We start from the raw sequence: 25,932 nt of genomic DNA on the forward strand, positions 1-25,932 counted from the left end.
CCTTCATTGAAACCCATTTATCGGCCTCTAACGCTTATTTGGAAGGAACCCATGTTTTGCTCGATCTGCTCTGATCTTTCATCAGATTCCTTTATTTGATAGATGCCAATTGCTTCTTGAGAGACATTTTCTGTTCTGCCTTCTTTCATCATCGAGCTTTCTTGAGGTAATAACTATGCAATCATGCATTAACCGTTTGATCCATATTCCTTTACGAATTCAGTTCATTGTTGTTTGGTATTCTCTTTTCAATTTGTATATAAATATAAGAGTCATAGCTCTGGATTTGTAAGAGACTTGTCTTTTTGCTATTCTGGGTTATGGATCACCTCAAATATTGATGATGTACTTGACAATTTACTTGAGGAAACATCCAATCATAACCCTTCTTCTTCGTCTCTGTCTAAGTCTAAAGTGTTGGAAGATTTTGATTTACGGTTGGATACTATTTGATTACTCTTATACTAAATCTCCTCCCCGTGTAACATTCTTTGCTGTGCTAATTACTTGTTTGGATGTAACTTCCATTTCTAGCCCCTTCTCTGGATTCTGAACTTTAAGGAGTCGAAATTCCCATTGACGGGTCTAGTGTTTTTATTGGCTATCATATGATGTGCCTGCATTTGTCTTTCACATTTTATAACGTAGAATCAGTAGTAATTTGTATTAGCAACCACTTTGCGATAAAACTAGTTGGTTATCTCTCTGGACTTAGACCTATAATGTCCGAGATCATGAGTTCGAACCAACCAACTGTGATATTTCTTTTTGGAATCTTGGTTCTGTGGATTTGTCACACTTTCGAGCCCTTACTCGCATGAGCTTTGGTCTAGTCTTATCTGTCGTTAGTATGGTGTGGACTGTTTTGACGACTCGAGGTTTACCCCCACTCAATTATGAAATGATACGTTGGGTTGGGTGATTTCTTGAATTATTTTTTTTTAAAAAGAGTTATCTTTCAGATGCTCCTTGTGAGGAGTTTTGGCTTGTAAAATAATTCATTTTGACTTGGAAAATCTCTTTTTTATTTTTTATTTTTTCATTCTCCACCAGTTAATGTTGATTTTGCTTGCGGATATATGAATTTAATAAACGATGTCGTTTTGAGGTTCAATCAACTAAAGAATAGAGGTAAACAGACGAAGCAGACGGGCTGGGCTGAATCTCAAACATTTGAACAGCCCATTGTTTCAACGGGCCGTATGCAGAATGGTGTTTGGAGGCCTTGGCGTAACCCAAGTTGCGTGGGCTTCGAATTGAGTTTCCGATTCTTAAAACTTTTTATTTTTGGGCCTGAATGGATTATTCTACTTCAATCCTCGCAAGCCCATCTGGCTTACAGACCCATGGGCCATTTCGGATTGTGCCCTGGAGAAGAAGTATCGTTGTACAAAGCGAGAGTCATAAACCCCAAACCAGGAAACTCCTGACTTCTCTACTTTTGAGTAGAAAACAAGGTTTCGTATACAAATATTGATCTCGTATACTCTCGTTTTTCATTACTCGATTATTACTTTTCAAATGTTTGGTTGTTTCTGCAATGTTTTGGATGAAAACGTAAAAGATTCGACTTTGTTGGTTCAAAATTCAATTTCATGGGGATTTCTCTGGTTCGGATTTTTCTTTTCCCTGAAGAACAGCTGCAAGGCTCTATCTTTTTTGTCTAAATTTTTTATTTTTGATGTTCTTAGCGTTTTGGAACATGAATTTCAACAATGTCAAAGTTCCCAAGTTGCCGGGTGGTACTTCTTTGTTGCTCAAGCTTGGAACTATTGGTGGGCTTGGCTTGTATGCAGCTGCTAATAGTCTCTACAATGTTGAAGGAGGGCATCGGGCCATCGTGTTCAATCGCATTGTCGGTGTGAAAGACAAGGTTGCTTTCCTTTTCTCTCTTTCCCTGAGTGATGTCTTCTAAAGATTACTGTGACTGTTTGTATTCTCTTGATATATTTAAGTCAAATCATACTTGAATTTTTTATAGCTGGTTTTGTTGTTTTTTTTCCCCCTTTTGATATTGTTTGATTTTCTATTTCAACTTTATGCTTGGTTGATATGTTGTAGAAAAAAAATCAATATTTTCATGTGGATCATTGTCTCTCATTTGACAAGATATGAGCATAATCCGTAACTGTAAATTAAACACAGGTTTATCCTGAGGGCACACATCTTATAATTCCATGGTTTGAGAGGCCAGTCATCTATGATGTTCGTGCAAGACCCAATCTCGTGGAGTGTACTGCTGGAAGCCGTGATCTTCAGATGGTATATTCCTTTCTGCTTTTTCATTTTCCTGATATCCTTTATTATTTTTCTAAAGGGCATGGTATTGTAAAATTACTTCTTGGTTTTATTTCTGTGCATTGTTCAATTTTATTGAAAGCGCATTTCAGAATTTTAAATCTTGATTGCTATCACAGGTTAAAATTGATCTTCGAGTTCTTACTCGTCCTGTTGCAGACAAGCTACCTTCTGTCTATAGAAGTCTTGGCGAGAACTACAATGAAAGAGTTCTTCCGTCCATCATTCATGAAACTCTGAAAGCTGTGGTGGCACAGTATAATGCCAGCCAGCTAATTACTCAAAGAGAGGTAAGAAGTGAAGCTTCTTTCATGTGTTTAGTCTTGAATGCATTGTATATTAATTTTTTGCATTCGAAAAAAAGAACACATTGGATATTAAAGTCCTTGGAAGAGGGTCATAATGATGAATTAGGAATTATCGTCTGAATCATTGATTTCTTTTTTAATTATGGAAAAAGTTTCACTCTGGTATTTGGTTAAATACTGAAACAATTGAATGAGATGGAAATTCTTTTATCAACAAGTAGGCATTTGCTTCTTCTAGCTAGCTAGGGGGTTGTAGGCCTTTTTGGTGTTTGAGGTTTGAAGAGGCAATAAGCATACTGCTCTTGCTTTTGTAGAATGTTAGCAGGGAAATACGGAAGATACTGACAGAAAGGGCAGCTCAATTCAACATTGCACTGGATGATGTTTCCATTACTGGCTTGACTTTTGGAAAGGAATTTACAGCTGCAATTGAAGCGAAGCAGGTGGCTGCCCAAGAAGCCGAGAGGGCTAAATTTGTTGTGGAAAAGGCTGAGCAAGACAAGAGAAGTGCTGTTATTAGAGCAGAGGTCAGAATACACAAATGCTTTATCTTACAATTAGTATTTACTCCTCTCAAAGTTTGGTTCAGTTTGCAGCTATATTTATGCTTTCTGAACTTTAATCATTTGGAAATGAAAACTAATAATCAAAACTTGTCTAATGTTGAGAAAACGTTTTGGTTTTTTGTTAGATAGTTACAACTTACAAGTAATTCAAGATTCACTGTTCCGGGTTTTGGCAGAAATGAAGGGAGAATCTTGTTTAGCAACTTTATCATTTTTGTAACTTCTGATTAATCAACTTATTGTCGCCTACTTAGCTGTCCATACTGTTGATAATTTTGGCATTTCTTCTTTCAATATATCTATATATATATATATTTTTTCCCCCCTTTCTTGAGCATTTGTTACTTTGTGTTGGAGTGAAAGGAGGGTTGCAAGAGTTCCATTCTGGAAAGCACGGACACTTGCATTGATAGCCAATGCAAGTGTCCGACACTTGATTTTGCACGACACTTGCACGACACTTGCCCGACACGTGTCAGGATACGTGTCCACGTGCCATGCAAAATTTTATTTATTTGAATTTTAAAATTTATTGTCGGACACACGGTGCAAGCGTGTCTGACACTCCAAAACCAAAATATTTAATTTTAAATGGTCAACTTTAAAGTTGACAATTCCTAATCCTATTAAAAATGAATCACAACGACTACTCCTAACCCTTTTAGAAATTGATAAAAAGAACAATATTCTCTTAACCCTTTTAGAACTCCTAACCCTTTTAGAACTCCTAACCCTTTTGGAGTTCTTCAAATAGCCAATTTGCATTTGATGAACTAGAGTTAGAAGATGTTATTTTTGATGACCAAAGGATGGAGAATATTGAAGAAAATCCAATTGAAGATTTAGATGCATGAAATTAATAATTATTTTTGGATCTTTTGATTAATATGATGTTATAATATTTTGATTTATAGTTGGATATTTATATGAATTAAATTTAAAAATATATTTAATTGATATTTATTTGTCGTGTCCTTGACGTGTCGTATCCTTAGAATTTTGAGAATTGCCGTGTCGGCGTATCCGTGCAGTGTCGTGTCCGACACTCGTGTCCGTGTCCGTGCTTCATAGGTTCCATTGAAATATATACTTGGCCTTCTATGTCTTTCGTAGAAGTTCCTCTAATATAATTTAGATTTTAAAAATTTGAGCATCCCAACGAAGCTTACAGTCATTCACATTGGTTCATCCTGCTGTTTTTCCTATCGAGTAATATATTGTCTTTCTTCTCGGTTTTGATAGGGTGAAGCCAAGAGTGCTCAGCTGATCGGTCAAGCTATAGCCAGTAACCCAGCATTCATCACACTAAGGAGGATTGAGGCGGCAAGAGAAATCGCTCGCACCCTCTCAAATGCAGCTAACAAGGTTTTCCTGAATTCAGATGATTTATTGCTGAACCTCCATGATGGGAATTTGGATGCCAACAAGATATAGTGATGTTGGGTTGAAATCATTTGGTTCAATTGTGAGAATAAATTTTGATATAAATTGTTATTCAGCAACTACTTCTTTTCATTCCTAACAAAAAATATTTGGGCAGTTTTATTGATTTGTTCAATCAACCCAAGCAATATGGTTTATAAGGAAAGCCTCACTTCCTCTCCTCCAGCAATTGTCTTTTCTTTGGGTCTATGTACCTGTAATTTTGACGTGCAGCCCAAGAATCAGTACCTGTTGATTTTCTGAGTTTGAATAGCAAAGGGTTTGCGTAGTATGGTATTGTTGCTTGGCAACAAGGAAATCTGGGTTTCTAAAAAGATTGAAGCTTGGTTTGCGAACAGACCTGAATGGCGGCATAAGGGACTTCGCTGGAATTCTTGTGAACGGTGGCTGACCTTTCTGGGATCTGAAATTTGAGTTGAGATTTTGGGGGTTTGAAGGTCAAAATTGGTTAGATGGACCAGCAATAATCTAAAGGAAAATTTTAATCACACCTCGACATTTACTAAATATACCCGACTCTTTTTGACTTTGCTTTTACCTTCTCTTTTTTTTTTGCCTAAGCTCTTCACACCCCGGTTTCAACAGAATGGAAAGTTCTCTTCATCTTTATACCTTCTCGGTCGGGCTTGGGGCACGTCTTCGCAAGGCATGACACGATCTTCCGCTGATCTTCGTCAATCTCTGGAAGCTTCGATCGTCTGCTGCGCCATCTCTTTGTGACAAGATCTTCCGCTACTCTTCGTCAACCTATGGAAGCTTCTCTCTTGGTTTAGTGCCCTAAGAGATCTTGTCTATTCTTCTTAAAGACTGATGGATCTTGTGATATGAACTAAATCTATTTGTTTGTTCTACTCTATTTTGGTCCATCTGATGTGACTCGAATTTTTTGGTGAGTTTTGTGATTTTTTATTTGTGGGATTCACGAAGATTGTAAAACTGTGGGGATCGATGCTTATCTTGCTCGGCTAGGCATGCGATGCATACAGAGGCTTGATCAACCCATCGTATTGACTGGGTTCAAGAAGGTCATCTGGGTTTTGTGGATCATCCGTGACCTTTTGTTCTGTTTTGTGCTTGGGGTGTATTTTTAAATTATATGAGATTTTGAGCTTTTGTTTATTTTTGGTGCGATTAATAAAATCTTAAATTTTTAAAGGGTGCAGTTAACAAAGGTGGTGTTTAATAAATAGGGGTGTGACCATGTGATTAAAGTTTTTCTAATCTAAAAGGCCAAAAGCCCATTGATGAAAGCCCAAAGTATTATTTTTTGGGTTGGGCTTTGGTCAAGGCCCACGGGCCCATAGAAAGAACGACAACCTTCTCCCCTGTTCTCTCTCGACTACCAGACCGCCATCTCCATTCTATTTCCCTCTTCCGGCCTCTCTCTCTCTCCCCCGCCCTCTACCTTCTCTCGCGGTCAAATCAGACAGTCCTTTCTCTCGCCATCGTTACTGGTAATCACCTTTTCTCTATGTGCTGAATTTGGATTTGGGTTGTTTTGTTAAGTGGCTTGTTTGATTAATGAAAAATCATCCTTCTATGCCCGCTCTGATATTTCATTAAATTTTACTTCACTGAGTGGGATTGAACTTGTCAAATTTCTTTACTTTTTCAAAAGTTTTTGTTTTTGAAGACATTTAAGTTGAGTTTTTGTGATTTTGGGTAAAGTGAGTTGTCTTTTTATATAACTGGAACGATTTCGGGATGATGAAGAAGGTGCTTGTCTAGTTTACTACTCCATTGAGGTATTGATCTTTACTTTCGACAACTAAAAGATTGACATAAGTTTAGAAGAATTTTGTAAAATGCTCTTCATCACTCCTGACAAAGCAGATGAGGTGAATTACATAGTTAAACATATGTAAGACTGTTTTTTACTGACTTTCTGGTCTAATTGAAAGTATGTACTAAGTGCAGGTTCATGAAAAGCAGATGAGCTGGAGAAATCCACCTTGTCACTTTCTTAAAATCAATACTGAAGCGTGAAGAATACCAGGACCAAATAATTATATTGTTGTTACCTCAATGCTTGCCTATTTTCTTCTATTGTCACCACAATCGCATCTCCATCATTCTCTTATTCTAGAGATGGGGTTGTTGTTGTGAGCACTTGTCACATGTAATGTATTTATTTTGAAGCCCATACCTAGAGAAATAGAGAAAGAAAGTGAGAGAGATGATCCTTCCAGTGGTGAAGCTGGGGACCCTTGCTCTCAAAACTTTCTGCAAACCCATAGCCAGTCGTCTCAAGAAAGAAGCAGGCCTGCATCCAAGGTTCCGCCAGTTCATCATAAACATAGCCCAGGTCCTATTTTCTTGTCTCCACATCTTTATTCAGGTCATGTATTGGTTCATCTTATCTTGGGTTCTTTACATCTTTGCTGCTATGACTGCTGCTTTTTATTTTTCTCTTTCATTAAAAGTTGTGGTATATGGTTGCATTACCTTGAGCTTGTACATGTTCTCATTCATAGTTTTGAATTTTGATCTCGAACATGGTGTGTTTATATGTTTGGCTATTTGCTCATTCATTCTTTTTTTCAGTAATTCCTTTTGTCAAGGACTCAATGGCATTTATCTATATAGTATGTACATGGTGGTGGTATGAGACAGGTTAATAACTTTCCTTTAAATATGTGCATTACCTCTTAAACAATTCATTTGGCCCTAAAGTTATGCATAGATGATGAACAATCTATAAAGGGCTCCAATAAATAATCTTGAATGATCCCTTTCTTAATGCATTCTTGGCGTTGGGTTTGGTACTGTAAAGTGCTTCATCATATTCTAAAGTCTTTATATGTTCATTCCCTTGTAATTTTAACTTTATTCTTCTTCAGATTTGACAACCGATTCGGTATCCAGTAGCATGGTTGCTACTGCCATAAGATTTATCACACTCGTAATGAATGTTTGGAAAATTGATAGCATGGTCATTGGCTTCTATCTGTTTTGTTGTAATTCAATCAACTACTTCCATGATCTTGTAATATGTGATTTGAGATGTCATTCTGTTTTCATAACTTTTTTGTAATGACACATTGATTTGAATCCTAGATGATTAACAAATGCTCATGGTATTGTTGTTTCAGGCAAATCATAGATTCACAACAAATTTGCAAAGACGCGTATATGGTCACGCAACCAATGTTGAAATACGTCCTTTAAATGAGGAGAAGGCTGTACAAGCTGCATCAGATCTTATTGGGGAACTCTTTGTGTTCTCAGTATGATGATTTCTTCACTGCACTTCTTGCTTTCTTTAATGTTACCTAGCATATAAAAAAACTTTCTGCATTCATGTAATCTTGTGGTTGTATTTATTTTTACTTGAAAGCTTTGATGGGCATGTGCTGGCGGCTGTATAATAGGTGCTTGGTTCCAGTGCATAACGACCTTTTCGCTGCATTAGAGCTGACATTTGTCACTAGCGTGATGCCATCCATTAATGAATGCCGACATAATTGAATATTTTTTACTGCGAGTGCTGTATTGAATCCTGAAGTGTAGCAGATAAATTTTCACTTATGACTAGGGATGTTCTTGACCCTGTTTGGGACTTTAACAGCCAAAAACATATGAAGCGTAATAGGGAAACTAGACAAAATAAAAGAAAGGGAACGCCTCTTATGCTATTTGGTGTTCAATGTTTTGTTAAACATTTTTTCAGTTCTAAATTTGGGTCTTCACCTTCTTATGCGACGAGTTTCAATGATCCTGTTCTTCCTGTGTAGGTTGCTGGAGCTGCTGTTATTTTTGAGGTGCAAAGAAGTTCTAAATCAGAAGCAAGAAAGGAGGAGAAGCGCAAACAGGAATTACAAGTAGACAACTCTGTTCTCGTTTTTAGCTTCTGTGACTTTTTATTTTCCCTGCCTGTGTTGGTTTACAGCATTTTTATTTCATTCTATTCTTCATTTATTCTCTACTACTTATGAGTAGCTATGGGGGATACGGAATAGAGGTTGACCTAAAAAGCAGCACATCAGTGTGCCGAAGCCCAACATGAACCTTGGACCGATGGTGTCAAAATTCAAGGCTCGTGTCTTCTATGGCTCTATCCAGTGAATGAGACTAATAGGCTTCTGTTAGTCTAACTAGTTGAAACATTTTTAACATCTTTCATACAAAATCAAGGTTTAGTGCCCTAGCCCAAACTTGACCAATACTGTCTGTTCTTCCCTTCACTTGTCGGTCCGGGTCAAGCTCACCATGTGGAACCAAGAGTCACACATGTACAACAAGTTGTAAATTCTCTACATTTGCAACTTGATAAATGAGTTGCATATAGGTTCATGCATATTCTTGTTTAGTTACATGCACTTGTTTAGTTATGAGTTGTTAATTATTTATCCATTGTTTTAGGCAATAAAACAAAGAGATGAAGAATTAGCTAGAGAAATCGAGCTTGTCAAACAGAAAGTTGCAGAGTTGGAACAACATGCCAAAGCACGAGGGGTCGCAGGATTATTCAACTTCAGGCAAGCTCATACTGCAGAAGATGAAAAGGCAAAACATGTTTGATTCATTTGTAGTTCATGAAAAGCACATCCTCTTGTGCCAGATTATAGCTATCCTGTTGTAGTCTTGTAACAGTTTCTAATCACGGAGAGTGATAATTAAATGAAAACTTGTTCTTATTTAATGTTTTAGGGGCCATGAGCTCTACACCATTCTAGTTGGTTGTCTATATAGCACTTGGGCATTTATCATGCCATATGGATAGTTTCCTGTCAATAAAAGCATTTGATGTTATTCTGTATTTGATTTGATTAGTGTAATGCATATCCAACATGATAATGATTTAAGCTGTGGGTCACTGAGAAAGAACAAAGAACACTTTGCAAGCTTCACAATCTGGACAACTGCAGCATGCATTATAAATGGATGAAAGAACATGATGGAAGATACATTTTCCGATGAAAAAAGTCTTTTAAATACATACAAGGCAAAAGAATTATAACAAAGGCAAGATTGGAACATAATCCTTGCCTCCAAACACAGTTCCAAATAAACAGTAAAAATCACACAATTACATTTTACACATTCTACATGTTATTTATTCTTCGAGTCTTTTCTATAAACAGAATGGAGTCAAGTAGTCAACTAGCCAGCAATAGAGCTGTTTTGTTCGAAAGCCTCTTGCTTGATATAGCGCTTCAAGCTCCGACTTTGATCCAAAAGGCAATGCTAACTTCAATTCTATCTTCCAGTAATTAAAACACTACAGATGTTACAGGAGATTAAGGCCAAAAAACAGTAAACTCATCCTGGTAAAAGAATCCATCTTGAGTTTGAGGAGGTCTTAACTTTCATCGTGGGATAAGAGGTCGATACTTCGGATCTGATCTGTGAATTTTTCCCAAGTGAGTTAAATCCAAGAGAAGTTACCAAAACTGAAACTCAAGGTAAAGTAGCGGTAAAACATGTAAACTGTGGGGAACAAAGCATAACAAGCAGCACTCTACTCATCGATTTAAATATAAATAATACATATCATGAGAAACTTCTTCGTCATCCAGTGCAATATATATATTACATGTCATGGGAACTGTATTAACATTCTTATGCTTCGGCACATAGATATCAAGCACAAGTACGTAAAACAGCATAGCTCAATATCTCTGACCACAGTAAAGAATACATGGACAACAACTCTGCTACAATCTCTAAATACAAAGAATCGGCATGTATCTCTTGCACATGTTCAAGTCAAATGCATAAACAGAACACAGGACTATGCAGAAAACTACTATTGTAGGCCACCTACAGTAGGGCAGCATAACTCATCTTTATCAGTTAATTGATGGCACATCACTCATAAACCACTCTTCTAGAATCTCTATCTATGTAATTCTTGAGAGCAACAAAACTTAATGTTATCTTAAATGCTCAGGCATGGTAATGCATGCTTTCCTAATGAACTTCAAATGTCACCTTTTGTAGTGCGTGGAAGGTGACGGGTCATTTCTCAGTCCCACACCGCATAGGCTCATGAAGTGCTTTATATGGGTAGGCACATCCTTCACTTGCATGACGCTCAAAGAGAACAATATTGTGCTAGTGGGTTTGGGCCTGCATCAGTTTGGTATCGGAGCAAGATTTGATGTAGTTTTACAATTGAGCGAACCAGAAACCTTAACCTCAAATTTATCCCGAAATCAAGAACCTGGGACAGAAATTCTAACCTCCTAGATGTCTTAAAACTGAAACCTTCCCCTCTGAGTCTCAACGAGTTCGTTATTACACATTTACTTCAAAGCACAACCCCATGAGTCAACAATACAATAAAGACAATTCATTTATTCATAATCTAGATTCTAGAATCCCAAACTAAATATTTTACCACATGAACAACAATGAATATGCTAGCCAAAATTACTGGTCGATCAACCATCAGATACTATATGTTAAACGAGCCAAGGAATAAAAGGATGAATCAAGACATCGAGATAGAAACCAAACAGCTAAACTCAACTCAAATCGGAAGAAAAAGACGTACCATCCGCTGGAATTTGGTCGGTTTCCGCTCGATCTGGGTCGACTAGCCAACCCCAGAGTTGACTCGCCAACCCTCATTCTCTCATACCCACCTGACTTGGGCCGCCCATTCTCATTATTCCCTCCCGGAGTCCCGAAATTTCCCTGCTGCCTCTGACTCGGTTCTCTCGCCCGGAAAACTTCAGGTCCAGGCCTCTCTTCCTTGCCCACAAACCCAGGTCTAAGATGCGGCGGTACAAACCGATTCGGCTTCGATGACCCCACCACCGCACCCTCCTCTTTCTCTTTAGTCTGACCAAGGACCGGCGCAGAAATCCCCGAACCCGATCCTGTCCGACCCAAAGGACGCAAAGATATGGAGTCCGGTTCAGATCGGGGCTGATCTGGAACCTTCTGCTGTGGCAGCTGGGTCGATGGGGCCTGTGGGGAAGGAGAGAGTGGAGGCGTGGTTATTGGTTTGGATGTGGGTCTGGTCAGGACAAGCATACGGCCATGGGTCCGGGTCGTGGCGTTATTAAAACCGTTAGGAGAGGAAACTGCAGAGTACAAAGAGGAAGCCGAGGACGTTCGGTGTTTCGTTGGATTGGTATTGTTGTTGGAGAGATCCTTGTCGTAGATGTGATTGAAGTTTATGGAGGTGTACTTGTTGGCTCTTGCCATCCACCACCGCCCTCCGTCGGAGAGAGTTTGTCGATATGCGTGTAGGAGGGAGATGATGATGCGGGATTTCGGTTTCGTTCGTTGCGGGTAGTTGGCAGTGGTTCGTTATAAATTTATTAATTGGAACTCTCGGCCCGTTTGAGATGGAAATGGTATCACAGTGGGCCCGATATGGGCCCTCAGGCCCATTATTGATCTACACAATTCAGTTGTTTGAACCAATACTCCAATAGGATCTGCAATTTCAATTTGTATGGGTCAAATCTGCAATTAAGCCCTCAAGCGACGAAACAAGATAGGCCCATGGTCTGGAAGACGTCCAACAGGCAGACTTGAGCTAGAAAATTTACGGATCCATGGCAGGATGGCACAGAACTCACAGAAGAATCCCAACAGGTCCATGGGCTGGGGTAGAAGACCTACAGGCCCACGGCCTAGGTTGCCGAATCAACAACCAATTCAAACCTTCATTTTTTCAAAGGAAACTTTAATCACACCCTGGTTTTTATTAAAGACACCCCAATTTAAGTTGATCATTCCTTATAAAAATCAATTGACGATGTCTTTAATAAAAACCAAGGTGTACCTAAAGTTTCCTTTTTTTCAAATTCCTTCAAAGGCCCAAGGCCTAGTCAAAATTTCAAATCCTCCGACAGGTCTCATAATCGGAATGGACAAACATAGGTCTAAAATTTCATCAAGCTCAGTACCACGTATCATTGGTGGGTCACGCGAGTCAAATGTTTATAAATACTAAGATGCTACCACCATGTGGAGGATCCCGTTCGTGGAGGTATTAATTGCTCTCTTGAATTACATTCTCTGACAATTTACATGAAAATAAAGTAGATGGTTTTATTGAAGTAGCATAAATGGTGACTGAAATCGATTATTGCTTTATTTCTACTTTCCAAATACAACACTCAGTTATTTCACAGTTCCAGAATAATATATGTTTCCTAACATGCCACCTAAATTGTGGTTACACAAAGAATAATAGTACAAATTTGCCTCTTCAGGCACAATAAATAACGAGGTATGAAGTCACAAAATTGTATGCAGAATTGCAGAGTTAAAATCTCACTCCTTTGGTCTTTTACTCATGCTTTTACGCTTGTTGACATCCAGGTATCTCTTTCTTAGCCGAATTGCCTTGGGGGTAACCTACGTGCAGAATACAAGAGCCTTACCATTTAACAGAAACCGAAAGAACTGCCCTAGTAAGTTTCAAGATAATAACATCGAGGAATATACACAAAACTCGTGTTGATGAAGCAAAGGATGCATATTGTGACCAATGCAAGTCCCAAAACCTGTTTTACGAACCCCTCGAAATGAAAACACATGGAACACCTCCCTACTCACTTTTCTCCCACACAAGTGTTCCAATCCTAAACCCAACCCCTCCCAAGCCACCTGAACCCATCTTCCACGCAGAGCCTTAAACGGTTCATCCTTACTTGAATTGATGGAAGAGCCTCAAAATTTTTAAGAGCTTGCCATTTTAGGAAGCAAAAGTGCATTTGATACAAAGACCAAAATTATATTTCATTCTACACAAGTTTAACAGTTCACGAAAGAACCTCCAAAATTTAAGAACTAGAACAAGTTTCACATATTTTTCGCAGAAGGGAGGGAACTTACCTCAATAAGCTCATCGGAAGCTACATATCCAATTGCCTCTTCTAGAGTCATCTGCACAGATATGTATTGAGATGTTAACAAAGTACAAAGGGGATCCAGATAATCACCCAAGAATCTAGCTTCATCTCCCACATTTTGAGTTTTCACTTTTCAGCCGTTGTTACATGAAAAACTTGCAACATGATTTTCAAATTCATCACCCAAAAATAATATTATGTGTTAACATTACCTCTACTGAGTGATAGAGTTAGAGTGCAACACCAATAAAAATTAGTGACTAGTGAGGATGGAGTTTGGTCATAAAATATATTGATAAATATAATTTTCTATTGCGTTTCCATCAGATAAAGTTCCTGCATCCAAAGCACTTTTGACTTTAGTGCATGCGAAAGACCATGCATGATAAAAGCATCAAATAGTCAATGGCAGGACAAGTGTTGGCAGCCAAATATTTTGGTTAAACATAATTCCAAGCAATGAAACCAACAAACAAAAGCATGACATTTGCAAAATACATACAAGGCGGGGGGGTGATAGCTTCACGTTCTCATCCTTTCCGGCAGATCGCACATTAGAAAGTTCCTTGCTCCTAACCGGGTTGACCTACAATATGCATATTTTAAAAATCAGTCCCACATTGGACTGATAGAAGGCAAGATATGACTTATGAGAGCAAGAGATGCTACTTACATCAAGGTCACTATCCCGTGAATGCTCACCTACAATCATGCCGTCATATGACTGCAAACCACAAAATGAAAATGAGCTGAATCAATTCAAAGGTCCTTTCACTAAATGAATAGAAAAGATAAGATATTCCAGTATATCTAGCGCAAAGACCATGTAAAAGTCCTCAGCAGTCATATCATATTAGGAGAGGGGATTCACCCATAAAAGTTCATGTTCATTTCTGTTCCTTCTCGACTCTTATCACTAAATTTTCTATAAGACAATATTCAAGAAAGAAAATAAATAAAGCACATGCTTATGATGCAAAAGTAATCTGGCTTTATGCACTTGAATTTAAAAACGATGATAATTATTTATCATCTAGTACAGTTTTATTTGTTGATAAAATCTCTTTATAACTCATAAGAGCTTTTGATATAAAATGCATACCAAATCAATTATTTAACTTTGATGCCATTTCTGGAGGAGTGATGAAAATGTGTTAAAGCCACAGAAAGGAAAGCAAGTCATTTCAAGTGATGGATAATAAAAGATGTGGCAATAACCATTTCAACATATAACTAATCATATGAAAAAAGGTATAACAGCACTAACGTCCATCCCAGGAGTCACAAAGAGAGTTCCACGAGGTTCTAAATTCACCAACGCATAAGCTGTGATTGTACCATAGCCCACTGATACCTGTTCAATAAATGAAAGCAGTTAAGATCACAGACATACATGTCTATAAGTCATTTACATGACCATATCACATAAAATATGATGGGTGAAGGAAATAAAAGTCCATTGGACCATGCACAAAATGATTCAACATGATGCCCCACCCCAGTCCACAATTGAAAACGGAATCCTCTTCCAGATAACTAATTAAAAGAACAGAAAAGTAGCAAGAGAACATACCAATACTCCTTTCCTAACATTTCCAAGTGCACCTCGATGTTTTTCATAAGCTGCACAAAAATAAGGGAAAGAGGAAGTATGAATGTTTCTTTTATACAAAAACGAATGCATGTTTTCTTACAAAGAAAAAAATTAAATTCACTCAACAACAGAGATTGTGTTTCAACTGGGCAAAGCAACAAGAACTGACATTGAATGCAGACACAGATTTCAAGGTCAACACTTTTGAAACCAAAGCACCGAACACGAAATTTCCGATGACATTTATTGACTCATATATTTATCCAAACACACATGCATGTTCATGTGCTGACTGTAGCACAATAAGCATTGACAAAATGAAAACTTGGAAGTCCAGTTTAATCAACACCACATGAAACGGGTATGATGAAAAATGGCAGTATCACATTAAAGAGAAGATGGAAATAGAAGTATCAGTGGCAGAACATGCATACTCAGGAATGCGCGATGCATAAATCCAGTTCCACGTGTGTCACTGCTAAACACACTCCTGTAACCAACCAGTCCCCTGAAGAATAAAGAGACAGCATTGTTTGGGGAAGTTCAATTAAAAAGCCAACAGAATAGATAATATAACCATGGTTCAGAACATTCAGCTACATTTTCACAATGAGTAAAAAAAGTAAAGCACTTCAAAAACTTCACAAAATCACTTATTTGGACTTCGAACTACTAAGGCATAATCTTAAGATATTCTAATCACAGTGGAACTTGATCTGCTAATCAACAGAAAGGCAGTAGACATCACTGTGGATGGAGGAGCAAGAAATACACAGAACTTAAATTTTCACTAACTACAGAGTACAGTCTGATGACCAAAGAAGAACCAATACAATATTATGGCACTGGTGTACAGTCAATAGAATCTGAAACTAGAACATTATATCCACATCATATTGAATAAAATAGAATTCTCCAGTCACTTCAAATAAAGCATGCTCCAAGACAGCCCAGAATGAAGTCAGTTTTGGGCGGACAAGAGAAAGGATAGAAAACTCTCTCTGTGACATAAGAGTATAAATATTCAGCCATGCCAAGTAAAGTATAGTCCATTACCAGTACACCATAGAATGATGACTGTTCTGGGAAGACCAAAAAACGGATAGGAAATTTTCTCAAGATGACTTTCTTTTCATGACAGATAAAAGAAGTTTTAAAAGAAGCACACAATTCTAACAGGACATTTACACTGAAGAAAGAGCAGTAAAAATTGAATGCAAAACGTGGTAACAACTAAAGCCAGAAATTTCCATGTTTCTTTTCTGAAATCAACACAAAATGTCAATATAAGAGGCATTCATAAGAATCATAACAATCTTCATTTTCAATTATTGAAATAATTGGCAAAACAGGGCTACCCTCACACAAGGCCCTCACTTGGGGCAACAACACACACAAAGGCTCACAATTGGGCCAACAACACACACAAAAGCGCACACTTGGGGCAACAATAAATTGTGGGTTATATTGTGGAATCCAAGGTTTGAACCCAAGACCTCCCGCTCCAAAACCACGTTAAGATTAGTTATTTTGCCATTCAACCCAATAAGTTACCTCATTGGGTTGGGACATTTCACATCATTTGTACATATTTTAACACATCTTATGGGAAAAGGCATGACAACCAACCTAGTTATCATAAGTAATACATTAGCCAAAATAGCTATATAAGAGTGAATTATTAACTGAAATAAGGCAATCATATGTAAAAAGGGACAGTATGCACATTTACCTTGATGGACATGTCAAGGACAATCTAGTCCTGCCAAAATTTCCAGCAACAGGACCCATGTCCATAACCTCCGCTCGTCGATGAGATAAAGCTTCCATAACCAACCCCACATGCTCATCATTTACCTGACATAATATGTTAAGATGTAAGGCCCCAAATATATGAAAACGAAAATTCATACAAATAAATTCCAGGATCGTCACCTCAATAGTCACTTCTTCAATTGGCTCCAGCTTCTGACCACTCTCGGTTTTATACCTGATTTATGGCGGGAATATTGCTCAAGTTGTTGACATTAAAAGTTCATGAAAAATAATTGTAATAATAATGATTTTAAAACCAACCCATACCAGTCTAGCACCATAACTATGAAATTAAAAAGAAATAAATGACACTAAACAGTTTCAGTGGAATTTTTTATATGCAGCTTTGTTCAGTTTGTGTAGTCAATCGATATACCACAATTCATCATTTATTTTCCTTAAGGGCTTAAATCTCCAAAGAAGTAGTAGTAGTGTAAATCAATAACTTTCATAAAAAGGCTGACCACAGAGAAGAAGAAACTGGCAACAGATTGATCAATTGCATTCACCAGTGCCGCCAGCAAATAGTCAGCATATATGAGTCAACAAGTAACCAAGGCAGGGGGGAAAATAAAAATAACAACAAAAAACCTCAAAAAACTCACATGACTTTAGGTGGCGACACAGAGAGCTCAAATCCTTCACGCCTCATATTCTCAATTAAGATACCTGTAAGGCATATAAAATCAAAATTATGCTCCGCAGGAGCAGCTTTTACCGAGACAAGCAATGGAAATTTTAATGTCATCAAAAACTTAAGCATGCTCACTTCACGATAAATGTAGTTAAGGCAAATTGAAAGATAATTGCAGTGTTAAGAGGAACAAACCTAGTTGAAGCTCTCCTCTCCCCTGAACCTCAAAAGACTCGGACAAACCCGGAATTACATTTATGGCTAGGTTTGTTTCAGCTTCAGCCATTAACCGATCGCCAATTCTTCCACCAGTCAACTACAATTATAAAGGCAGTACCATGTAAACTTATGCAAAATGGCAGAAATATTATATGGGTGGTCAACTCAGTGATAATAGGAATAATAGAAAGACAGAAAAATCCTTTAACCCATTCCGTACCCCAAGTCACAAACACCAACAAAAACAAGGAACAAATACATAACATGCGAAAAATGGAAATGAAACTCAATGTTACCATCAGAATGTCGGAAACATTTACAGCTCGTAGAAAACAAAAATGTGCAGTTCATGTCATATGCATCAAGTTTGAAATTGAAACCACTTCCATGGCAGAAGATTATGCTAATGAGAAATAAGAACTAATGTGATTGACAGTACCATAGTTGAGATAAAAGAAAGAATAAGAAGAAGACTTAAGTAACTATTTATTTAAGACTTACGTGGGAACCATCACGACCAGCCAATGGAGAGTCATTGACACCAAAGGTCATGGATATTGTTGGAGGGTCCAATTCAACTGTGGGCAACGGAGTCATCACCTGCAGAATGTAATAAAGACTCGATTTTAAGTAGAAATGACAGTCAACTTCTAATAAAGGCGATGCTGAAATACTAAATTTCTCAGCATTAAGAACACATGGTAATGTAGATCATACATGCTGCTTCATAAATAAGTCGAGTCACTTGGATACTCAACAAATTGAAGGAGTCACAAACAGAGAAAGACATTTTAATTTTTATTATTGACCTCTAGCAACATAAAAAATCCAATTATAGCATATAGATAAGAGCAAGACGAATGCCAGTTTGATACAACATATTGTTCTACCACAAAGAAATACATGTAGTCCTTAATGATACTGTAACTTAATTTTGAACGAAGAATAAGCAGATCAGTGAATTTCAAAACATCCAAACAGTAATGCAAAATCAGGTGAAAGTCAATTGACTCACCGTTGAACATTACATAATGCAGCAGTTACATACCTCTGCATTTGCTACTGTATGGCCTATTGATGGATTGGCTAAACCTGCCATTGAAATTATATCACCTGCTCCTGCACTATCTATTAGAACAATGGCCGTCCCTTTCTTCTTCATTAACTTTATAACCTACAAGACAATGGATTGGTCATTATACTTGTGCTAGTGTAATACCAGCATATGTCAATTAGAGTCTTGTTATTGCTACAGAAGAACAACAAAGGAGCCATGAGACAGACTATATCGTGAACATAATGTCTGAAAGACAAATTTTAGGTTGGGTGTCAAGCTATTAAAATTTCCATCTGAGTACTGTTAAAGAGAAATATTAAATCTACCAACACAATCAGTCTCAGCCAACCATATATGTTAAATCCACCTAAATAATCAGCCAACAATATATATTAAATCCACCTAAATAATCAGGCAACCATATGAAGCTCAATTTCAATGAAAAGATGCCTCAGAACCACATGTTCAGTGATAAATGATAATATTGGCCGAGACTAGGGCAGTGTATAACTTTTTAGATTCAATAAGAAAGGCAAATTCCTGCAAAACTCAATCACAAGCTTCAGCGTAAGCCAACAGAAGGATCACAGCTAGATGAGTTTATTGGATGATGAACTGTTACAGAAGACTTTAGGAGATCCAGAACACAGGATGTTGCAGATAAATAATTTTAAACCTGCTAAAAAGGAGCAGAAAAGATGGCAACAATGCACAAATGGTAAAAAGGTAAAACAACACCCGTGCACAAAGCTCCCGCAGTTGGCGGGGTCGGGGACAAACAAAATGTATGCAGATCTTACCCCCCACATAATATGTGGAGAGACTGTTTCCTAAAATCGAACTTGTGACATCTAGGTTGGATCCTGCAACTCTATCACTAGGCCACATGTATGTGTGCGTATGTGTGAGTGTGTGTGTACGCGCGCTTGTATGTATATATGTACGTACGTACATACATACCTATGTGTATTTTTTTTCAAATAGTTGAATAGAAAAGGCATTTAAAAATTTCAGTACACGTCAGAAGTGTTGAACTGCAGGCAGGGATATAAACTAGGAAACCATTATAAACTATTGAGATGATTGAATTCTACTATGGATGTAGTCTTTGGAAAACGGCAAAAAACCTCAAAAACTGAATAACAAAACAACTTCAAAAGCATTTCAAGTGGAAACTGGAAACATTGTACTTTCTATTAAAATCAAGCAATAGTAGACGAACCTTTCCTTCTTCGATTTTCTCAACCCCAGAATCCATTTTACGTATTCCATGTACTTTGTCACCAACACGTATGATCCCAGAAGCAACTCTTCCGGTTAGTATTCGCCCCAGATAAAAATCTCGCTCCATCATTGAAACCTGAAAGGCATTAGAGTCTTTTAGAAAAATTCCCAACTAAAAATGGAAAAGGTGAGTTAGAAGAAGCATGATGGGAGAAGTGTACAGAAAGTATATCAAAGAAAAAGAAAAACAAATAACAAGAATATATACATAGTATGGCAAAAGACTTTCTTCAATTCATTTCTCATCTGACTAATGCAATAATATTGCAAACTTGTAATTGCAGTAGAATCTATCAAGAATAAGAAAGCGAGTCTAATAGTCGAAAGTCATAATTCTCACCCATTCTTAACTAAGAGGCCCAACTCCAAGAAAATATATTAAACAGATGGAAATAGTATGCACAGAAAATTAAAATTTATACCATATCAATTAAATTTTGTTTTCCTAGAACACAAGAATGTCGCACCATTGCAAGCAACAATTGAATATTCGACCAATGTCATACAGAAATATGCATTTATCTACAGTTCCCTTCCCAAAATATGAATTTAAGAGCATATTTAGTCACTTATACTTTGATTGTAATACAGCTAGTTCTCAGCATCTCAACTCAGTCTCAATGGAGTACTAACCAGCATCTGGAAAGGTTCATCTAGGCTTGCTTTTGGCGGTGGAACATGTCTTATAATAGCATCAAGCAACATGGACATATTTTTCGCATCAGCAGGAGGATCCTTCGTGAAGGTGGAAGATGCCCATCCTTCTTTAGCAGAAGCATAGAGAACCGGAAAATCAAGCTGCTCCTCTAAAACAAAAACATCGAGGAAGTTATTATACATAACATTACATCCTAATATAGCAGGTGAAATTCACTATTGATGAGGTCATGTGGTTACTATATGAAAATTTCCAGCTTGCTAAATGTTTTCACCTGTAGCACCGAGATTTGCAAAAAGATCAAAGACTAGGCTCTCAACCTCATTACACCTCTCCTCTGAAACTGAAAACATATAGTAAAGCAAAAATCAGAATACAATGTGCTCATTGCAGGATAATAAATCTATGTTATCTGATCAGGAAATATGAAAGTGAGCGAGAGATACATCCTTAGATACCATTAAAGAGCACAATGCATAGACAGCCTACGGTCTACTATGCATTGTGTTTAGAATATGCAGCCAAAAGCGTACTGAAGATTGTAGGCCTACCTGAAGGCCGGTCTACTTTGTTCAAAAGAAGAATAGGATGCAGCCCATACTTTAGGGCTTTAGCAAGAACAAATTTTGTTTGTGCAAGCGGGCCTTCACCAGCATCCACAACTAAAACTGCTCCTTCAACCATCCCAACAACCCTTTCAACCTATAATCCAGAAAAAAAAATTGTGAAACATCAATGGCATATCCCCCACAACCACAAGATATTGAACCATGGCAGGTTGCTATCTAATTTAGAGTGCAAAGCTTTGACCTTCCTCCTTGAATTACAATTAATATTCATTAACCACTTCTAACCCTGGAATAGGAAACTTCAAACTATCCAAATCTTAGTTGACCATCTCTGTAATTGACACATTTACTCATAAAGTTGTTTTTCTTATACAATTAAAGGACATGACACCATCAAATTTGCACAACAATAAGTACAAAAAATTCACTGGTTCCCATATCATGATTCCAACTTCCAGAACAATTGCAATCTTGCAAATTAGTTGTTTAACAGATCAGTGCCTTCATGTTTTTATCAAAACTTTATCTTTTTAGGTGCCCTTTAAAAGTGGGGCCATCATCTACTTATCACCATTCATTTGAATATTTAGCATCCCAAATTCCCAACCTGAACTATACATGGGTACAAGCAAGGACTTACTTCACCACCAAAATCAGCATGTCCAGGTGTATCAACCATGTTTAGTTCATTTTCCTTCCACGAGATTGAAGTAACCTGCAAGCAGCATTTTTGCATGAAATACATCAAGTTAGAGCAAGCAAAATAAATTAATACTGCTCATTTAAGCAACACAAATACATCATCAAAATTAAGAATAGGATATGCACAACAAAAATAAATATAGTGTTTTAGAGTAAATAAAGAAAAAACCTAAACGCCCACAATAGGTACTTTGTCATATATCTAGGTAATCAGGATCAAATGAGACCATTAACTTACTAGCTAGAATACAAAGTCTAGATCCTATAAGGCTATTAATTATAGCAAAATATCATTGGATTAAAAGTAAAGATTCTGGTTCAAATTCTTGAACCATCTCAGGTTCGGGGAGAAAGTTAGTATTTCACCTTGGAAGCTATGGTGATACCGCGCTCGCGCTCCAGGCTGATGGAGTCCATGGCCCGCTCGTGAGGGATGTCGGCGCCGCACTGGCGGAGAAGGCGGTCCATGAGCGTCGTCTTCCCATGATCGACGTGCGCGATCACTGCCACGTTCCTGAGCCGGCTGGGGTCCAGAAAACTGCTTGGTGCAGTTGAGGCGGTAACTGCCGATGCAGTAGAGAAGGCGCGTGGGGAAAAGCTACGGTTGGAGGATCTTCTGGTGGTGGCGGACCAGAGGGAGCGAAGCAAAGGACCAGCCACCATTTCTCTATTCAATTGGAATCCTCGAGACTTGTGAGTTGTGAGTGAAATTGGAGGTTTAAGGTCCGAATAAGCTCCATATGTGGGGGTTTAAGCTTCCGAGGGTTTAATGGCGCTGGTAAACTTTCAGTTGCATTTCCTTTTCAGTTTTTCGTTCCTTCGATATAAGTTGGGCCAAAGCCCTTCCTTTTCAGTTTTTCTTTCCTTAAGTTGGGCCAAGCCCACGCACATCAATAATACCAATTCCCGGCCACCTTCCCCCTATCCCTTCTGTTTAGAGGTGGGATCCACCCAAGAACAACCAGTCTCGTGGTGGTACAGAAGGCACGGACTGCGCGAACGTCCCGTGCCCCCTTTACTACTACGGAAAGCAAGCTTCGACCAAAATCGTAGATACATCGAATTCACACGTCTTTGTTCATCTTGACTTTGTCACTTAATGGTGTACTAATCCTGTAGCATTACTCTTTCTTATAAGCCGTATAGTTTTGAGTTTATCAAACCGAGGTTGGATGTTTAACACTCCCTCATACTTATGGGCTAAGTTATGTCAGACTCAACGAAATTGTCCGTTTTAGATTTATCAATTCTCGTGAATATATCGAGTTTGCACGACTTTGTTCTTCCTAAATTGTCGTACTTGAGCCGAAAAAAAATTTTCATGAGGAATAGAAACATGGGTTTTCTTATAAATCATATGGTTTGAGTTTACCGAGTCAGATATTATAACAATACTAATTTTTTTAATTTGCAAACTAGATATGTTTAGAACCACAACTACCAAAGTAATTCAATTTGTTAAGAAGTTAATTACTTGATAAGTATATCTAGACTGGAAACCATTAAGAGAACATTCTTGCTTGGGTGCACGTGTGACTATATACGCCAAGAGTAGTTAGTTATGTCCTGTTTGGCCTCAAACATGTTTGATTACCTTGTTATATTATATGTCACGTGTCACATGAAATCTCCTATCCTAAGTTAATAGTGTTTGGATATGTTAACGATTCTTCATATGATCTACCTAATTAAATCCTATAAATTCCTACACAAATAACCCTTTAGTGTTTCTTTACTATAGCCAATCTTTACATGTAACATAGACAAACCCAATCTTCTTGTTTCCACAAACTTTGATGGGTTTTCATTGATTTCTTTGTTCAAGATATTATTTACATAAACAAGTTGAATGACATATAGATATATTGTTCTTCTTCTTCTGGTTTCATATCTATATATAGCAGATCTAAGATGCTCAGGAACAGCAACAATAAGGAAAGTAATGGCTCTGAGGGAGCAGCAGCAGCAGCAGCACAACCGGCGTGCGCTGCATGCAAGCATCAGAGGAAGAAGTGCAAAAGAGAGTGCATACTGGCACCATATTTTCCTGCTGATAAAAGCAAGGAATTCCAAGCTGTTCACAAAGTCTTTGGTGTTAGCAATTTAGGGAAACTTATGAGTAGTGTCAAGGAGGTGGATAGAAAGAAGGCGTCGGAATCGTTCATATGGGAAGCTAATTGCAGGCTAAAAGATCCAGCTTTAGGTCCTCGAGGAGAGTACCTGAAAGTTTGTGAGGAATTGAAGAGATACCAGAAACTCTGCGAAGATCTGAACCGGACAGTGCAATTATACAGAACGACAACACGACCGGGGGGTGTCGCTGGATGGAATGGGAATAATGGGATGGGGAATGGAATCATGAATAGCAGTCATAATGCATTCAACTACAACAACAATAACGGTAATAACTTGATGGCAGATTTGAGCTCCCATGGTTTTCAGTCACATTATGTTCAGAATCCAGATGAAGTACTAAAGCAACAAAAAGATGTTGGCCCTATTGTTGTTCCATACCAACAGCAACAGCAACAGCAGCAGAATTCACTATATGCCGGATATCATCAGCGGTACCATCTTCCTGCAGGTAAGGATTTAATTTTGTGTACATTAATTTACACATAAACAACATGTATTGGCAGCATGACTAAGTAATTGGTAATTGGCTAATTGCTATGCCTGATTTTCCAATGACAGAGCTTGTAAGCAATGTACCCTCCTAGACAATTTTCAGTATGAGCTAAAAAGTACTGAAATATCAATCATTGTCAGTTATCGAAACACGGTAGTTAGGATTTTTTTTTTCCCCTTTGAGAAGGTGAAAATTTTGGCATCATCACAAGATGTACTAAACTTACAGAGCCTTCCTAGATTTGAGTCCTCATATAAATGATGCACTAAGATGCTCAAATGAAACAATCTTTCATCACTAATCATGTTCGGTGACTTATCAAGCAACGCATCACTAATCATGGCCGGTGACTTATCAAGCAACGCATACATAAATATCCCAAACATGCATCTAAAACAGAATGCTAAGTCACCCTAACACATCTTCAATATATTGGCAAGTTAGAGATTGTGATGTTTTCATCTTAGCTTAGAGTAAATACATGATACTCTAGTATTTGTACCTGTGTTGCAGGTCAATATGGTTCGATGAATGCCACGACAATGGATGGTACAATATGGGAAGACCAATCCTAGCTGGTTGCGCCGGAGTTGAACTACATCTTGTCTTTCAGTTTGGGTACTTGCTTAAATTATTTACAGTTTTTTGCTTCCTGGGTCTATGGGAGTTTATTTCAAAAGAACATTGTGATCCTTTTGTACTGCATTTACATCTGCATATGTTATCATATTTATAAATAAAATTAAGACAAGATTCTTCAACCCTGAATATTTAGGGCCATCAACATTGATCTAAGACAAGATTCTTCAACCTAATCTCTCAATATATTGTTTAATTCCAAATTCCTATGGAAACTATCAGCAGGTAGCAGTTCGATCAAGCTTGTTCTGTTTTTTCTTCATAAAATTTATTCTCATACGTAGAAATTAATGCCTAAAATTGGGCACCATACCTTGCCACAGTCGTTCAGGAAGAAGGCCTGCATGGCCTGGTGGAGCTCCTCGTTCAGCCTCAGCCCTGACCGTCTCACAGACCATTTATCGAACACCTGTCGTGCTTGCTAAATATGAAATAGCCATTCCCAACACAGGATCGACGTCCACACAATAACAGACATACAAGTCACTTCCAGCTTGCAGTCTTGTTGCCGAGGGTCATGGTCTCCCTGCTCTGCATTGCAAAGAGAGATGAAAAAGAGAGTCTTGTATTGTATGCTAGTCCTCAAACATGTAATTTCTGATAAGCTAAATAGCTAGCTTAATGGCTAATGCCAAAAAAAAAAGGGGATAACTCAACCTTAAAAATCATTCTCATCACAATCCTAATACAAAAACCTA

The 25,932-nt window shown here is 37.8% G+C and overlaps 5 protein-coding genes across 10 annotated transcripts; 3 read left to right on the top strand and 2 right to left on the bottom strand.

Moving 5' to 3' along the window:
- Positions 1-10: 10 nt before the first annotated feature.
- LOC120004373 (prohibitin-1, mitochondrial-like) lies at positions 11-4,780 on the top strand. Of its 4 annotated transcripts, none has more exons than XM_038853710.1 (6): positions 11-166; positions 1,692-1,873; positions 2,146-2,262; positions 2,418-2,588; positions 2,921-3,133; positions 4,415-4,780. In XM_038853710.1, the coding sequence occupies exons 2-6, from the start codon at positions 1,703-1,705 to the stop codon at positions 4,604-4,606; spliced, it is 864 nt and encodes a 287-aa protein (XP_038709638.1). In that variant the 5' UTR covers positions 11-166; positions 1,692-1,702; the 3' UTR covers positions 4,607-4,780. The 4 variants fall into 4 exon arrangements, with proteins under 4 accessions (XP_038709638.1, XP_038709637.1, XP_038709639.1 ...); XM_038853709.1 differs by lacking the exon at positions 11-166 and adding an exon at positions 1,283-1,457; XM_038853711.1 differs by lacking the exon at positions 11-166 and adding an exon at positions 1,418-1,481.
- A 1,184-nt stretch (positions 4,781-5,964) lies between these two features.
- On the top strand, positions 5,965-9,374 carry LOC120004375 (OPA3-like protein). Of its 2 annotated transcripts, none has more exons than XM_038853714.1 (5): positions 5,965-6,069; positions 6,533-6,920; positions 7,708-7,842; positions 8,350-8,436; positions 8,978-9,374. In XM_038853714.1, the coding sequence occupies exons 2-5, from the start codon at positions 6,792-6,794 to the stop codon at positions 9,134-9,136; spliced, it is 510 nt and encodes a 169-aa protein (XP_038709642.1). In that variant the 5' UTR covers positions 5,965-6,069; positions 6,533-6,791; the 3' UTR covers positions 9,137-9,374. The 2 variants fall into 2 exon arrangements, with proteins under 2 accessions (XP_038709642.1, XP_038709641.1); XM_038853713.1 differs by lacking the exon at positions 5,965-6,069 and adding an exon at positions 6,331-6,360.
- A 122-nt stretch (positions 9,375-9,496) lies between these two features.
- On the bottom strand, positions 9,497-11,878 carry LOC120003294 (translation initiation factor IF-2-like). 2 transcript variants are annotated; one of them, XM_038852221.1, is made up of 2 exons: positions 11,115-11,878; positions 9,497-9,956 (listed from the first exon to the last, which is right to left on the bottom strand). In XM_038852221.1, coding segments are annotated over exons 1-2 (660 nt in total). In that variant the 5' UTR covers positions 11,774-11,878; the 3' UTR covers positions 9,497-9,955. The 2 variants fall into 2 exon arrangements, with proteins under 2 accessions (XP_038708149.1, XP_038708148.1); XM_038852220.1 differs by having other exon boundaries at positions 9,497-9,961.
- A 768-nt stretch (positions 11,879-12,646) lies between these two features.
- Positions 12,647-22,776, bottom strand: LOC120003211 (50S ribosomal subunit assembly factor BipA-like). Its single transcript, XM_038852089.1, has 19 exons — positions 22,333-22,776; positions 21,905-21,979; positions 21,247-21,397; positions 20,970-21,038; positions 20,671-20,843; positions 19,976-20,113; positions 18,745-18,870; positions 18,198-18,296; positions 17,673-17,793; positions 17,449-17,512; positions 16,964-17,018; positions 16,761-16,885; positions 15,463-15,536; positions 15,008-15,057; positions 14,702-14,788; positions 14,108-14,158; positions 13,937-14,020; positions 13,418-13,468; positions 12,647-12,937 (listed from the first exon to the last, which is right to left on the bottom strand). Exons 1-19 carry the CDS (start codon positions 22,627-22,629, stop codon positions 12,854-12,856), a joined length of 1,974 nt encoding a protein of 657 aa, XP_038708017.1. The 5' UTR covers positions 22,630-22,776; the 3' UTR covers positions 12,647-12,853.
- A 1,101-nt stretch (positions 22,777-23,877) lies between these two features.
- On the top strand, positions 23,878-25,126 carry LOC120003625 (LOB domain-containing protein 2-like). Its single transcript, XM_038852643.1, has 3 exons — positions 23,878-24,533; positions 24,661-24,748; positions 25,109-25,126. Exons 1-3 carry the CDS (start codon positions 23,878-23,880, stop codon positions 25,124-25,126), a joined length of 762 nt encoding a protein of 253 aa, XP_038708571.1.
- Positions 25,127-25,932: the final 806 nt, after the last annotated feature.

The sequence above is a fragment of the Tripterygium wilfordii genome, chromosome 8 (assembly GCF_013401445.1).
Source record: "Tripterygium wilfordii isolate XIE 37 chromosome 8, ASM1340144v1, whole genome shotgun sequence".
Taxonomy (NCBI): Eukaryota; Viridiplantae; Streptophyta; class Magnoliopsida; order Celastrales; family Celastraceae; genus Tripterygium; species Tripterygium wilfordii.

Coding starts and splice junctions, on each gene's coding strand:
- LOC120004373 (XM_038853709.1), top strand. CDS start 1,298: ATGGATTATTCTACTTCAATCCTCGCAAGCCCATCTGGCTTACAGACC. Junction 1,458..1,691: donor ACTTTTGAGTAGAAAACAAG/GTTTCGTATACA, acceptor TGATGTTCTTAG/CGTTTTGGAACATGAATTTC. Junction 2,263..2,417: donor GAAGCCGTGATCTTCAGATG/GTATATTCCTTT, acceptor TTGCTATCACAG/GTTAAAATTGATCTTCGAGT.
- LOC120004375 (XM_038853714.1), top strand. CDS start 6,792: ATGATCCTTCCAGTGGTGAAGCTGGGGACCCTTGCTCTCAAAACTTTC. Junction 6,921..7,707: donor TCATCATAAACATAGCCCAG/GTCCTATTTTCT, acceptor TTGTTGTTTCAG/GCAAATCATAGATTCACAAC. Junction 8,437..8,977: donor AGCGCAAACAGGAATTACAA/GTAGACAACTCT, acceptor CCATTGTTTTAG/GCAATAAAACAAAGAGATGA.
- LOC120003294 (XM_038852221.1), bottom strand. CDS start 11,773: ATGGCAAGAGCCAACAAGTACACCTCCATAAACTTCAATCACATCTAC.
- LOC120003211 (XM_038852089.1), bottom strand. CDS start 22,629: ATGGTGGCTGGTCCTTTGCTTCGCTCCCTCTGGTCCGCCACCACCAGA. Junction 14,159..14,701: donor TTGTGACTCCTGGGATGGAC/GTTAGTGCTGTT, acceptor TGTGGTTTGCAG/TCATATGACGGCATGATTGT. Junction 12,938..13,417: donor CTTCCGATGAGCTTATTGAG/GTAAGTTCCCTC, acceptor TTCTGCACGTAG/GTTACCCCCAAGGCAATTCG.
- LOC120003625 (XM_038852643.1), top strand. CDS start 23,878: ATGCTCAGGAACAGCAACAATAAGGAAAGTAATGGCTCTGAGGGAGCA. Junction 24,534..24,660: donor TATGCCGGATATCATCAGCG/GTACCATCTTCC, acceptor TTCCAATGACAG/AGCTTGTAAGCAATGTACCC.